The sequence below is a fragment of the Lepisosteus platostomus genome, chromosome 3 (assembly GCF_059453375.1).
Source record: "Lepisosteus platostomus isolate fLepPlt1 chromosome 3, fLepPlt1.hap1, whole genome shotgun sequence".
In the NCBI taxonomy this organism is placed as follows: Eukaryota; Metazoa; Chordata; class Actinopteri; order Semionotiformes; family Lepisosteidae; genus Lepisosteus; species Lepisosteus platostomus.
Window position 1 is genome coordinate 1775344 of NC_142613.1, and position 12291 is coordinate 1787634.

The following is a 12291-nucleotide window of genomic DNA, read 5'->3' on the forward strand; positions in this document are numbered from 1 at the left end:
ATTTTAGTTGAAGGCAGCCCACATCATTCCAGACCTGGAACCTGGATTGTGTGAATTCTGAAGTGAAATGACAGGAGCAGACTGTGGGATCTGATGCTCCCCAGTTATTGGAGGCTGTTGGCTGAAAAGTTATACAGGGTGAACGGCCAAAGTGGCAGGTTAATAGAGTGACATTAAGTGAAGCCTGAACTGGAAGAATGAATGGAAGTGACTGCGGTCTGTGTGGAGTCTGTATGTTCTCCCCTTGCTCGTGTGGGCTTCCTCCCACTAAGGTAGTGCAACGGTCATCTGTACGAACAGCACTATGAGGGCTGAGCCCAGGCTAACAGAAGAAAGGAAAAGGCCAGACACTCAATAAATAAACTTTTATTCACCAGGCAGGGTCCTCAAACAGGCAGATTTTACACCTCCTCCCCAACACTCATCTCCAGATGAACCCCCCCAGTCACAGCAGGAGGAGTGGACAAAGAGTCTTTTCTCCTGTAAGGCTACAATATCTTCCCCAGGTCAGAAACAGCCAAACCCTTCCAGCAGTAACCACAAACCATCTAAAGCCTTCCTCTGCCCCCCTCTTAAAAGAAAAACAAAGTGGATTCAAATTAGGTCTGTATTTAAAGCTACATACATTTATAAATACGGTCTACTCAAATATCTCTGCAGTGGGCTTGGAAGTAATTTCTGAGTGTTATAGGAAATCAGAAACACCACATAGTCTAAATATAACATTCTGTGTGTGCATTCCTCGGTACTGAGGTCTCGGCTTATTACGGTATGAAATGAACATGTCTGACTCACATGAAGGATTAGGAGACTACAAGTATCTCCAAATCATGCTGGAACGAGGGCATGTATTGCATTAATAAAGTTTTGGAAGCCTACTGATAATATATTTATAAGGCAAGAGAGAAGAGTGTGGCACACTGGTTAGCACTGCTGCCTTGCAGCACTGGGGCCCTGGGTTCAATTCCTGGGGTGCTGTCTGGGTGGAGTTTGTATGTTCTCAACATGTTCACTTGGGATTCTTCCAGGTGCCCTGCTTTCCACCCAGACTGAAGACAGGCTGGTAGGTTCATTGGTTCTGGTGCAAGTGTGTGTGAAGTTTGAGTCTAGGCATCTGCCCTGTGATGGACTGGTGTCCAATCCAGGGTGTGCCTGTTCCTTACTGGGATAGACCGGCTCTGCCACATCCCTGTATGGATAAAGGAGATAGAAAATGGATGGATGGCAGACAGAACTTTTTGGGAAGGAGGCTGTGATAAGTGAAGGGAAGGCAAGGCCATGTTTTGTTAATGCAAAACCTGCGCGAGATTTGCCAGATGTTCACCTACAAAATCTGCTTCTCTTTTCTTAGTCTATCTGCTCCCCTTTCCTGTGTGTGGTTTATTTCTGGCAGCACCTCTTATCTTTTTTCATTCATGTTGTTCCTTCTTGAACCATCGTCCAAAAAGAGAGAGAATAGTAGCTGGATCAGAACTGGAGAATAAAAGAGGGTCTGGAGGCTGTTCAGCTCCTGCCCCCGAGGAACGAAGACCACCAACTCTTCGTCGGACACCAGAGAGACAGAGGGGCAGGATCAGGATGAACCATCTGCTTTTTAGTCATGTAAGGCTTCATCAAGTGTTGAAATCGTGTAAATCAAATAAAAAAAAGCCAGGGCAAGAAAAAAATACAAAGCACGCGTGATGTGAGAAAGGAAGCACTCTGAAAGGTGACTCTACGTGCAGAGACCCATCACTCCTCACGCTCGTCACACAACACCAGCGCAAGACAGCTGGGCAGCAGGTTTTGACCACCGAAACTGCAACGAAAGCCTTTTAATGAGGAGGGGGAATCAGGGTAATTAAAATCAAATTAGTGTTTCCCCAGTCTCAGTACTGGGAACTCACATACACTACAGGCATACAATTTGAATACTGTTTGTAGAGTAGTAGAACATGTGAACGTTCTGATCCTTGCACTCCGGTATCAAATCACATGTTTAAATACTAGACACAGCAGCAGCAAAGGTTTTAAAACATGTGACGAGATGCTGGCCGGATCACAGGCCCAGGCAGTCTGTGCGTTCCTGGCTGGGACTAGAATGAGGCCACAATGATGAAGAGGAGCTGGGAAACAGGGGCTCAGTTTAAGAAGCCCCTGTTTCTAATACAGGACAATTCACCACAGATCCAGAGCAGCTCGGTCTATCCCCCACCCTTCTCCGCCTCTCTCAGAACATGGTGGTCTTGACCTCCCGGCTGAAGAACCCTCCAAAGTTGAGGTCCCGAGACATCAGCTCCTCCTCCACAGTCTCCAGGGCCCACTGGTGCTCCACGATCTCCAGCGCCTCCCACTCACTCTGCAGGGATGGAAATCAGGAGTCAGACGGACCCAGACTGGTCACTCAGAAGAGCCCTGCAGGGTCTCAGCCAGCAGAAGTCACTCGGAAGAGCCCTCAGAGGAACTCTTGACATGTAATGAACCTATTGGATTTGTGCAGCAGAACACAAAAATAGTGTTTCTCAAAATCATTTGGTTCATTTGGTATTTTGCAAGTATTTATATATATATAATATATTGTAACGCATACGGCCACCGTTGCAGGTTGTGCAAGCCGGCTTACCAGCGTGGTGACGTCACCGCCCTTCCCTGTGAATAGCAGAGACCGCAGCCGCCGGGCTGATGGGAGATTTCCCTTTAGCTCGAGAGGCTGGGTCCCTGTTGAGTGATGCCAGAGGCCCGGGTTCGAGTCCCCAGCGGTGGGGAGCCGACCTGAGGCGGCAGTGGCAAGGGCGCATACCCACATGAACCCGAGAGCGCTACAATATATTATTCATCCTGCGACACCGTACGGTATAAAGAGGTTTGGCAAATGACATGACATGATGGATATTATTCAGGATAAAAAAAAACACCATCTGCTCTTTTCACTTCCTGATTCAACCCATCCAGTCTTTGGCTTTTCAGGAGACCTGGAAGAAAATTTAAGGGGGGGGGGGGGGGGGGGGAATTCTCTCACCTTGAACGCCTTGTTAGGGTCAGGGGGCATCGCCATGGCAGCTCCTGTCATGTGATCCTGCATGATGCGGGACTGGTCAGCAGCTGGAAGGGACATTGAAGGGTGCAGCTTAGACTGAGGTCAGAAAGCACAGAGTCTCTCAACAAATTTTAAAATCCATCAACACGGGATTCTCTTGCCCTTCAAGAAAACACTCCCATGGTCCAAAGACATGCTGGAAGGTGAATTGACTTCTGGGAAACTGTCACTAGCTGTATGTGTCCATGTCTGTGCTCTGTGATGGACTGGCACCATGTCTAGGATTTATCTTGCTTTGCACCCTCTGATAGCCTGGATAAGCACCAGCTCCCCCACGACCCTGAACTGGATAAAGCTGTTGGTAAATGAATGGATGGATGGATGGATGGATAATGTAACCAACCAGCTCCACCAAAGGAGCAAACATTTCAATTGTCGTGCTTGAGTGCCTCCTTTGCATTGGCGCTGAGCAGTTATTTTTCTTCTGCTCTCGAGACAGAAAGAGCTCTGCAGCTATCTCTCCTATTAGTGAGCAGACAAGGCACGCTGCTCTGTGGACTAGTCAGCGGCCGGAGAGAACAGAGAAACAGGGGTGCCTTGGATCCAGCTCTGACTTGCTCACCATTGTCATGACCCAGGATCAGGTTGTACATGCTGCGCAGCCCAAAGACATTCAGGAAATACCAGGACGCCGAGCTCACCCTACACAGAAAAAGATGGGGACAATCAATCAATCAATTCTATTCTTATACAGCGCCTTTCAATAGAGAGCTCTCTCATAGCACTTTACGTAAAAGACACAATACAAAATACAGTAGCAGAATATACAATAAAAATAGATATAAGTGAGAAATTGAGGATTTAGATTTAGAAAAGTCAACAGAAGCTGCATTTTCAACTGGGTCAGGAAGGGAACTTGGAAGACGAGGGGCTGCCTCTCCAAAGGCTGGGTCCCCCGACGCACGGCGTGGTGTCCTGGGGGCGTTACGGGACCCGGGACCAGCCGAGCGAAGGACAGGCACGAGGCTCACAGCCAGAGCAGAACGAACAGCGCGAACAAGGCCAGGGCAGCCGTGGGCCTGGAGGGGGCGAGAGGGCAGACCGGTGCGAAGCCGTACCAGGAAGCGTCCAGCGAGAGCAGCTCGATCCCGCGCTGCAGCATGGGCTTGAACCTCAGGGTCAGGGGGAAGGGCACCTTGGCTGTGCGGAGAGAGAGAAGACAGGGGGATCAGTGGGCAGTAGGCAGGCTAGACCTTCAGGCTGCACACAGCTGGGCTCATGTCCCAGCCCCTGACTGCAGAGCTCAAGCCCTTCACAGGCGGAAACAAAACTCCTCCTGGGGTAACTCCTTTCTCTCTATCACTGCCACCCCCGACTTGTCCAGCAGTGTATCGCTTGAGTTGGACTCAGCCATGAAACAAAATTCCCCCCAGAGGATAATAAAGCTTGAATTGATTGAATTGCAAGTGGACTGCTAGGGAAATACCTTGATCTTTTTCCAGCAGGGGTCACATTCATTTGCATTCATTCATTTCTTCTGAAAGACCAACAGAACAGTCACTTACTGGTGACGAACCCGGAGAAAGCCCAGTTGATCCAGCCGCCAATCACGATCATGGGGAGGACGTTGGTCACGTTGCCCTTCATCATGTCCGTCAGCATGCTGGTATCTGCAAAAGACCAGTCAGAGGCTGGAGCTGACACACCAGGTGAGAGGTAACCCCAACACCCCAAAACTAAACAGCAGCAAATCCCCATAACTCTTCCCACTGTACGATGCCAAGTTCGAACTCCTGTAAATAGCGCTCAGGACAGGGGGCGTGCAGAGTGTGAGGTTCCCCGGTTTGCTTCAATTCTCTAGTATTTTGAGAATGAAAGCACCTCAACCCCCCACCACCACGAACGAAACGGGACGGTTCCTCTTTCTCACCTGTCATGGGGTTTTTAGGAACAACCTTCCTCTTGGTTTTCTTGAAGAACCCCGTCTCGGGATCGTTGAAGTAGTGCTTCCGCATCGCAAAGGACTGAAGAGAAAAGCGTTTGGAGAGCATCACGCCTAGAGCTCCGCCGGCACCCCGTCACGCAGAACACGAGGCGCGCGCGTCGCGAGACGAGGGCAGCCTCGCTCCCCAGACAGCGGGCAGCTCCGCCACATCTGGAGACCCAGTCCAGAGACCCACACCGTCTTGATTCCAGAGAGGAGCACCATCTCTGCTGAAACCTTCTCAGTGCTCTGATCATTGATCCACACAGCTGAGGATAACCAACCGATTCCTGACACAGTGGAGCTCACGGCATTTCTCACGACCAGTTCAGTTGAAGCCAAGCACAGAAAGCGTAGCTCACATCAGCTCTTAACCTGAGAGTCGGAAGCACCCAGCACAAATCCAGTATGAAGGACAAAACTATTTTCATTAGGATGCTCCAGAGTCTCGGAAAGCCCAGGATAACATTCTTACCTGCTTGGGGATGTATTTCCCATTCTCTCTCAAAATACGGCTTCTGAGCAACACTTGGCTGCAAAAACAGATATAACAAGTTACTTGCGGTAATATTTACATTGATATTTACATTGCGTCCTACTTTAATTCTTTTATCTAAGCTTAGTGCTGGCTTGGTACGCACAGGGCTCTACCAGAGGGCTGGGCAGTGCCCTGGGCTATGACACAGAGCTTCCTGTTTCCTCTGCTCTTTTTACATTCGGGGCCACTTCTGCACAACTGTTTCAGTCGATCAGAGCCTGGTCACATGCCACAAAACTAATCTCAATCTCTGTACTAGCCCAGCTGCAGATCACTTGGTGCTGTGCCAATCTTTCCCATATAACTTAAGGCCTATAGACACCTTCTGCACAGGTAATATTTCCCCGCAGCTAATAAGCTAAAATTGATCTTACAGTTGATGTATTTCCAACACTTCACCTGCAGAATAACTTCGATATGAGACCATACACTGATTTGTCAATTTCAAGTTGATTGTGAAATCTCCCACCAACATCTACGAACAACGATTGTTTAAACTCCTGCAGCATTTCACGATTCTGCCCCCGGAAAGATGAAATCCGCTGGGCTCACCTGTCGGACACCTGCTGCAGGTCCACTTTCTTGTCACTGTGCAACAGCTGGGTGACGTAGTGTCGGATGACCCCCACGAAGAAGGTGACGAAGACGATGGGCAGCACGACCCAGACTCGGATACTGGAGTCCAGCAGCAGCTCCGGACCGGCCATGGCGACTCGCTTGTGTCAACACACCCTGAAAACGAGCCCCGGCAGGTGAAGGACAGCCCGAACACTTCACACCACAGACACACTGAAGTTCGTTTTTTGGGTGCACATTATCCTACAAGAAGTAGGCCACAGAACAGTAGACCGCGATAATAATACCCAACGATATGAGAAACTTCAGAAAACACTTGGATATCCTAGCGTCCGTAAAAACAACACGGTACACGGTAAAAAAAAAAAAAACGATGACAAGGAGATTCAACTTAACAACCGGGTTTGGCACTTCAACCAGATGAGTATTGTATTTTCTAGCGTCGCTTATTAGTTCTTTTAGAAGTTTGACACTTTTCTTTTCAGTGACTTCTGAGCTGAGGACGTTGTTCGGTGGGCACCGAATTTAACACGAACTCCCCACAACAACAACAAAAAACGAAGGAGATCAGAGCAAATCTCCCGTCCAGCTCTTCACAGGAGCTACGAGTGCGAAACTGTCCCAGCTGCTGCCGAAAACCGCTCCGACACTCGCCTGTTTTCTATTGTGTTATTCGGCACACTGCCAGAGACGTCTATATGTACCGAGGCCTGTGTCGAAATAATACCAGAGGTTTTGTTAATTAAAAAAACGCCACCCATTAAACACCTGCAGCGATAGAGCCAGCCGGGTCTCCGCGACCACAGACCGGGGCTCGGTTCGGTATCCCCGCTCCGCCCTCGGCGCTGGAAATAAACATTTAGTTATAATTCCCCCCCACACACCGAAAGCAATTTTTAATCCCACTTTATTCAGTATTGATAAGGACCTCGAAAAACACCCGTGCCGTGTGAGTGTGTAGGTAGGTACCTGTGAACCCTGAAAGGACTTCTCCACATGTCCAGAATTAAAAATAAGGACGGGAATTTAAACTTTGACCCCGGCGTCAGTAACGCAAATTAATAAATTCACGTATAAGACACATATATTTTTTTAAAAAACGCTCATAGATAACGAACCGTATTTGTTTTCCAAGTCAATGTACGGATTTATTTACACCACATTTAAAAAACACAAAATAACATTAAAACGTCTTGACATTTAACCCGGAAGCCCATGAGTGACGCGTGCAGTGGATGAAAACATATGATGTATGAATTTGCTCCCCTTGATTCTCACGATCTCAGTAATCGATGAGGTTTATATACTTTTCCGCCTCTTGAAAAACTATTTTACACCGTGTGTCACATCTGCTTTTCTATGTTGTTTTGCATTAGCAGCAGTTCAATAAGCATGGGACGTGGTTTATCTTGGTGACATTCAAAGCGAGATTAATTCTGCAAGGAGAGACATGCCTAACGAAAACGTGGCGTTGGGAATATATCGTTGTGCACCGAGAAATGATCTGTTTGTATCGGGTTTGATTATGATAGGTGTGTAAATCGGGCGAGGGGTGATGTCAGTGTTTGTTTCATTTTCACACCGTGCGTCTCTCCTACAGGCTCCTGCCCTGCTGAGACTATACGATGACTCCGGGCGGCAGGCGGAAAGTTGAAGAAAAAGTCTCTGCATACGAGACGTTTATAAACGAGGTCTTGAAGCGAGATTTGCAGTAAGTGTGTGGGGGGACGAAGAGTGGAATTTTGTTTCTGTTTTTACAGTCTAAATGCAGGTTCTAATCCCAATATTTTACCTGTCGCAGCTGTAGTTGTCCGGTATATAGTGCAAAACTGAAGCTGTGTGCTTCACCAGATTGGATAAACTGCTGTCCTGTCTCCGTGATCCCCCCCTCCCCCCAAAAAAAAATCACAGTTTGCCTTTTGTTCTCTAGCTCAAGGCACTCCCCCAGATGTACAGCTGTCTGATGCATTTCAGGAAATTGTGAGCTCTTGTGTAAATTCTACTGAGAGAGGGGGAGAGTTTTCTTTTAATAAAGAAGATACTTGATTGATCCCGTGAGGGAGATTGCAGTGCAACAGCAGTTTAGCACAGTCAACAGAGCACAGTGTAATGCAATAATACAACAATACAATACAGTTGGTACACTCAGTGAGAAGTGCACTAAAAAAAGTTGCTCACAGTACAGAATATACAAAAAACAGAAAGTTGTATTGCACATTATAAATATAAAAATATATTGCACAAGCCCCTAGATATATTGCAGAAAAAAACAGTTGTAAACGGGAAAAACCAGATGTAAGCAGAGAGTTTAATGTTTCGTCCATAAGCAGGTTAAAGTCAATGTTGGCCCTGCCCAGACGCACAGTGGATGAGTTGTACAGAAGTCCTCACCTTCATGCAGATATTGTCAACAGGACAGCACAGACACCCGGGGTGTTGGCTGGGACTCGGGAGCCTGTAGCTTGGAAAGATGAAGGGATTTAATCTGTCGCACCCGGAGCCCAGAGACTCGCGGTCTCCCGTCCCGCGACAGACCGAGGTCACCTGCGGCTCACGGCTGTTTCTGGCTGCTCAGCCGACGCCTGGGTCAGGTTTTTGGGGGGCGGGGAGGAGGAGGTGCAGATGCCCGAACTCAAAGTAAAAACACCCTGAACATCGTTTTCATCTCTCGGCCATTCCCGGTTACCTGGCGAGCGTTGTCGCTGTGTCGGCGCCGTGACTACTGTCTGTCTGTTACTGTGCCAGAACGGTGCTGGAGCAGAGAGATGAGATCTACGAGAAGATCGCCCAGTATTTGCAGCTGAAGAACGTGATTGAAAGCCTTCAGGTACAGCACTGGCCTGCCTCTCACTTTACAGTGTGGGTGATATTGTAGGACAGTAGTTATACATGAGGGAAGTTTGAAATCGTGAAATGCAGTGTTTACATATATACTCGGAACGATGTGAACTGGTATCTCAATACCTATCGCTTTAATTTCATGCTATCGTTTTATTTCCATTGTAGCGATAGTGTCCGCTAATAATGTGCTATGTGCTAATAGGTGTCACAGAGCACACCTCGGATTTTGGAGCAGTTTTATTAAAACATAAATCACTGACATAAAGAACTATAGATGTATGATTAGATGTACATATATATATATTCTCACAGCTGTGCTTTTTGTTTCGAGTAATTTGGTGAATTAGGTTGTTTTTTCTTACTCTTAAACCAGTCTCCCTATTCCAGGAATCGGGAAGCAAGGAGCTTAAAACGGATGTGGACCTGGGCTGTAATTTTTATGTCCAGGCTCATGTGTAAGTACAGCAGAGATGTTTTGAGTCTTCCGTCTTGATACCTGGCCTGGCTTCTTAACCACCGGTTTTTACATCTGTTAAGGAAGTGGGTTCTTAAAACGTTTTCATAAAACGGATTTCTGGTATTGAAGTGGTATAGACTTTTTTTGTCTATATTTCCTGTGAGAGAACAGGAACGTGCCTTCAGGAGGAGCACTCTGTTATCAGCTGGCTCAGCGGTCAGGGATCTGCAGTTGCAAGTGGAGGGTTGCGGGTTCGAATCCCAGGTGGGGACACAGCTGTTGTGCCCTTGAGCGAGGTACTTCGCTTGGACCCCCTTCAGGGAAGCACCCAGCTGTGCAAATATACGTGGGTCACGTTGGATAAAGGTGTCTGCCAAAGTATTGATTGCTAAATGAATAATTGGTTCGCTTACCACGTGTCTGCTGTAGTTGACACACTCAGCTTTGCCTTGTTTCTATGACCAGTGAGGATCCTTCCAAGATCTTCGTTGCCGTGGGATTCGGGTTCTTTGTGGAGTTCACGCTGCCCGAAGCCCTGAAGTTTATAGAGAGGAAGACCAGCCAGCTGACAGAGTAAGACTCGGGGAGGGGGCAGCAGTCTGCTCTGCTGTGCTCTTACCGGCTGTGATCAGTTCAGCCCAGGATCTGTGAGCTTTCACCTGGACTCTTTCTGAATTGTTCTGTGCATTGAATTTGTCTTGCTCTTGTAAAATGTATTGTTTTTATTTGATTTTTATAGGCATATCAGAGAGCTGGTTTAATTGCATGATAAAGAGGTGAAAGTTACATTTTCATGCTTCTATTGAGAATAAATAATTAAATGAACGACAATAAGTTAAATGAATTAATTTCTTGTCCTAAAATATATTCTGTTGTACTGACTTAGTATGGGATTCACTGCATTTCAACTGTTTATTTATAAAGAAAATGTTTGAGTTTCTTACATGAAGTGTGCGCTCATGACACTTCCTGGATGTTTTCTTTCAGACACAGCGACAAGTTAACGAAAGATTCGGCCAAAATCAAAGCCAACATTCGCATGGTGTTGGAGGTAAGCTGCCTTTTTACCTGGGGAATGGTGTTCCCCATGCTGTTCTCGGACTTTTATTAAAATGGGAAAGAGAAGCTGGAATGAGGGGCTTGGTGCCCCCTCCCTGCTCTTGAGCAACTCTACAGCAGTGTAAAACTCAGTTCTGCTTTCTGAGCGATTCTTTTCTTAGAGGATTTACAGTCGATTACACAAAACATTAATTTCATTAAAGGCACAGGTGCCGGTAAAGCACTTCGGAATTTGGTTAGAAGTTATCACAGAGCCAGCAGCTACATCACCTTCCAACTCACAACTGGCAGCCCCCTGAAGCTCAGCAGGTGTGAGCCTGGCCAGTACCTGGATGGGAGACCTGCTGGAAGAGGTGTTAGTGGGGCCAGCAGGGGGCGCTCATCCTGCGGTCTGTTGGGTTCTAATGCCCTAGTATAGTGACTGTAAACAGGTACCGTCCTTCTGATGAGACGTAAAACCGAGGTCCTGACTCTCTGTGGTCATTAAAAATCCCAGGGCGTTTCTGGAAAAGAATAGGGGTGTAACCCTGGCATCCTGGCCAAATTTCCTCCTGGCCTTTACCAATCATGGCCTCCTAATAACCCCCCTCTCCGAACTGGCTTCATCACTCTGCTCTCCTCACTGAGATCTGGTGTGTGGAGAGCGTACAGGGTGCTCTGGCTGCCATCATCCAGGAGTTCCCAGTAGAGCTGAGTGGAAAGCCGGTCAGCCCAGAGATTGAAGATGACTGATTTTGTTTCTTACTCGTAAGAGGTAGAGAGATCTTCCTCTGAACGGTTAATTCTACTCTGCGCAGTGCGGTGTATGAGCACAGTTCCTCTTGTTATTCCATCTCTTTATTCTGCACAGGGTCTGAGAGAACTGCAGGACCTGAAAGATCTTCCTGAGGAGAGAAGGCGAGAAGTCTTCTAGAGCAGCGCTGTCTGTTTCTTTCTTCTAGAACCCTAAGTGGGGGAGGGGTGGGAGGGGGGTGATTGTTCATTTTAATTCGGAAATCGGCAAGTAAACGGTCAGCCAATTCGTGGCTCAGTCTCTGTTTCCGAGCTGCAGTTCCCCTGGACTCCTGTTCCCGGTTATCCAGCAGCAGAAAGCACTGGGGGCTTTAAGGAGAGACTGATCTCTGGGAGTGAACAGACTGACTTGGCTGCTTTCATCTTCGCCGTACGCTCCGCCTCCTCCTGAATAAAACCCAGACGCAGCCTTTCCGTTCCCTACCTAGTCTTGAACATAAACGGATGTGAGTAGTGGAGATCAGGCCTAGTCTTCGGACCGGGGAAGATTGTGGCGTTTTCCCTCTCGGGAGTGACGTGCAGCCTGAGTCCGGAACGACGGGGGACTTGAGGGAAGAGTCTGGCTTCTTCTCGGGAATAAAATCCTGGCTGGAAACAGCACATCGGCTTCCGGTGACAGAAAAGTGCATTCAGTGACAGAATTACAGCTTGAGTGGAGAAGAGATATGCTGTATTTGATTAAACGGCAGGAAGGCAATGCTTAACTTATGTAGCCATGAAGTTTAGAGTTAACTGCATTAAACAGCAATGGTTGACATGAACCCAGAGTGTCATTTTAATGTCCAGGCTTGTGTCTTTGATGTTAAGATTGAATTTCTTATTTCTTGCTCCTAGGCCTGACTTCATCAGCACCTTGTTGGCATCTGTTAAGGGACTGAATTTTTGTAAATTTGAAATTCTTTGATCAGAAGGCCATGCTTGCAGAAGGCAAAATCTTAGATTGTGATGAGAGCCTTGGATTTGCACCTTGAAGGTTGTAGGTTCAAGCCCCAGCTGAGGCACTCCTGCTGGACTCCTCAGTAAGACCC

The 12291-nt window shown here is 47.5% G+C and overlaps 2 protein-coding genes across 6 annotated transcripts; one reads left to right on the plus strand and one right to left on the minus strand.

The window, feature by feature from the left end:
* Nucleotides 1-350: 350 nt before the first annotated feature.
* LOC148674031 (ER membrane protein complex subunit 3) lies at nucleotides 351-7158 on the minus strand. Of its 4 annotated transcripts, XR_015933916.1 has the most exons (10): nucleotides 7084-7158; nucleotides 6091-6270; nucleotides 5476-5533; nucleotides 4947-5040; nucleotides 4582-4686; nucleotides 4135-4216; nucleotides 3639-3718; nucleotides 2999-3081; nucleotides 2155-2338; nucleotides 351-2119 (listed from the first exon to the last, which is right to left on the minus strand). XR_015933916.1 is itself a non-coding variant. In XM_088623766.1 (9 exons), the coding sequence occupies exons 2-9, from the start codon at nucleotides 6243-6245 to the stop codon at nucleotides 2210-2212; spliced, it is 786 nt and encodes a 261-aa protein (XP_088479892.1). In that variant the 5' UTR covers nucleotides 6246-6270; nucleotides 7084-7158; the 3' UTR covers nucleotides 351-2209. The 4 variants fall into 4 exon arrangements, 3 of the variants coding, with proteins under 3 accessions (XP_088479892.1, XP_088479893.1, XP_088479894.1); XM_088623766.1 differs by having other exon boundaries at nucleotides 351-2338; XM_088623767.1 differs by lacking the exon at nucleotides 7084-7158 and adding an exon at nucleotides 7043-7065 and having other exon boundaries at nucleotides 351-2338.
* Nucleotides 7159-7314: 156 nt separating this feature from the next.
* uxt (ubiquitously-expressed, prefoldin-like chaperone) lies at nucleotides 7315-12024 on the plus strand. Of its 2 annotated transcripts, none has more exons than XM_088623770.1 (7): nucleotides 7315-7411; nucleotides 7715-7825; nucleotides 8860-8941; nucleotides 9343-9410; nucleotides 9878-9985; nucleotides 10400-10463; nucleotides 11322-12024. In XM_088623770.1, exons 2-7 carry the CDS (start codon nucleotides 7740-7742, stop codon nucleotides 11382-11384), a joined length of 471 nt encoding a protein of 156 aa, XP_088479896.1. In that variant the 5' UTR covers nucleotides 7315-7411; nucleotides 7715-7739; the 3' UTR covers nucleotides 11385-12024. The 2 variants fall into 2 exon arrangements, with proteins under 2 accessions (XP_088479896.1, XP_088479895.1); XM_088623769.1 differs by having other exon boundaries at nucleotides 7320-7364.
* The last annotated feature ends 267 nt before the right edge of the window (nucleotides 12025-12291 follow it).